Below are 1,937 nucleotides of genomic sequence, written 5' to 3'. Positions count from 1 at the left end.
TGTGTGTGTGTGTGTGTGTGTAGGAGGGATCCTGAATTTTCATCTACTTACATTTTTCACCACATTGACACAGGAATTGTTTTGTTCACTTGGCACAGGCCAGTCAGTCAGTGGAGTAACTGGGATCTGAAACAAAAGTTAGTACAGCGCTTCATTTAAATGGCATTTACTAATTAAGATGTCTTTTTTTAATGCAAATACTGTTCCTTTACAGGCTAATCACTTACTTCAAAAAAAATCCTCTCAAGAGGCCAAACTTGTAAGTTGAAGAAACCTAACAAGTTAATTATTTGTGCTACAGATAGATTTTTTGTTTGTAGATATAGTACAAGGTATACTGTTTAATTCTAAGACTTGTGCTTTGCAACCTGCAGGGCAAAAACCCAAAATGCTAGCGTTGGCAGATTATTTTGTAAGCTTATTGTATCAACTTGTGTAGAGGCATGTTAAGTGCAAAATGTACAATCAGTGACTTACCAGTAAGTCTGACACTTGTGCCGCCTCAACTATTGGAATCTGTAATAAAATAAACATATTGATGTTAACCTATCTGAGATTCTCACCAGTAATTGTCTGCATAAAAGCATTTAGTGCAGACAGACTCACTAACCTTGATCAAGTTCAAGTTAGAGAAGTAGGAGCGGGCCTTTAAATTTGGGTCTGTGGTGCACGACTGAGGAGTCAACATGCGGGTACAAGACAGAGACACAGACCTCAAGAACTCTGCAAGAAGGAGAAAACAGAAGTTTTGTTGTTGTTTTTTTTGAAAAAAAGAGTTATAATGATTAATATTGGATCAGAGAGGCTCCAAAATCAGGGTAGCAGCTGTCGCCTTGGTCCCGCTACACGTTCTGTGATGCCATGTTCAACTGCTACACTGCAGTGCCCTGCTACGTCCTGCTACGTCCTGCTGGGCCTTGTAATGCGCCACACGTCCTGCTATGCATGAACTACTACAAAGAACTGCTACAAACTACTAATTTTTCTATTTTTGTTATTGCCACTCTTCATTCAACCCCAACCGGCCCGTCAGACACCGCCTACCAAGAGCCTGGGTCTGACCGAGGTTTCTGCCTAAAAGGAAGGTTTTCCTCGCCACTGTCGCACTGTTGCTTGCTCGGAGGAGACTACTAGAACTGTTGGGTCCTTGTAAATTCTGGAGTGTGGTCTATCTGTAAAGTGTCTTGAGATAACTCTTGTTATGAATTGATACTATAAATAAAATTGAATTGAATTGAATTGAATTAATATGGTTGTGATATACAGACACAATATATTTCAAATACAGTATAGCAATGCAATGACTGTTTAAGCATATTGTATAATTTTATAAAAACAGCACAAATATACAAAAGAAAATTACTTCAAATTTCCGTTTGAGTTTGCTCATCATTCACAAAAGCAATTACTTGTAACTGCAATGAGAGTACTTCAGGGACTGGAAAATGGGGACAAAGGGGCCTTATGGCTAAATAGGATTTCACGTAATTTTACTAGTGCACTGAGAGATTGACATGTGAATCATTCGGATGAGAGAAAATCCCAGACACCAAACTTAACCTAGATAGCAGGTCTGGATTTAAAAATGTTTGAGGAAACTCTACTACACTGCAACACGCAACAGTTTGACATACTTTTTTATTTGGTGTGAACTTACTTGCAGGGTTGCGGTTGATACACAAGGCAGTAGCAGCCCCTGGAGATGGCTGATGAAGGAGACTCCGCACAGACGAGCTGGAGAAATATGTCTGGATGACATCATCAACCTACAAAAATTAAAGAATCATATATATATATCTGTAATATATATATATATATTACAGATATATATATATATATGTATATATATATTACAGATATATACAATACATGTATATACAAAAATTAAAGAATATTTTATACATATATATACATACATACATACATACATATATATA

At 37.2% G+C, this 1,937-nt stretch overlaps 1 protein-coding gene across 2 annotated transcripts in view; it reads right to left on the bottom strand.

Moving 5' to 3' along the window:
* The window catches only part of tctn2 (tectonic family member 2), a 5,472-nt gene that overhangs the window by 1,688 nt on the left and 1,847 nt on the right, over positions 1–1,937 (bottom strand). For both annotated transcript variants that reach the window (XM_032502462.1, XM_032502463.1), the window contains exons 5-8: positions 1,658–1,766; positions 611–723; positions 478–516; positions 52–126 (exon numbers count right to left, since the gene is read on the bottom strand). In XM_032502462.1, coding sequence (XP_032358353.1) covers positions 52–126; positions 478–516; positions 611–723; positions 1,658–1,766 — 336 coding nt within the window. The remainder of the gene's footprint in view (positions 1–51; positions 127–477; positions 517–610; positions 724–1,657; positions 1,767–1,937) is intronic.

The sequence above is a fragment of the Etheostoma spectabile genome, chromosome 21 (genome assembly GCF_008692095.1).
Source record: "Etheostoma spectabile isolate EspeVRDwgs_2016 chromosome 21, UIUC_Espe_1.0, whole genome shotgun sequence".
In the NCBI taxonomy this organism is placed as follows: domain Eukaryota; kingdom Metazoa; phylum Chordata; class Actinopteri; order Perciformes; family Percidae; genus Etheostoma; species Etheostoma spectabile.
The sequence above is the reverse complement of the archived record's forward strand: the minus strand, read 5'-3'. Positions and strand labels throughout refer to the sequence as shown.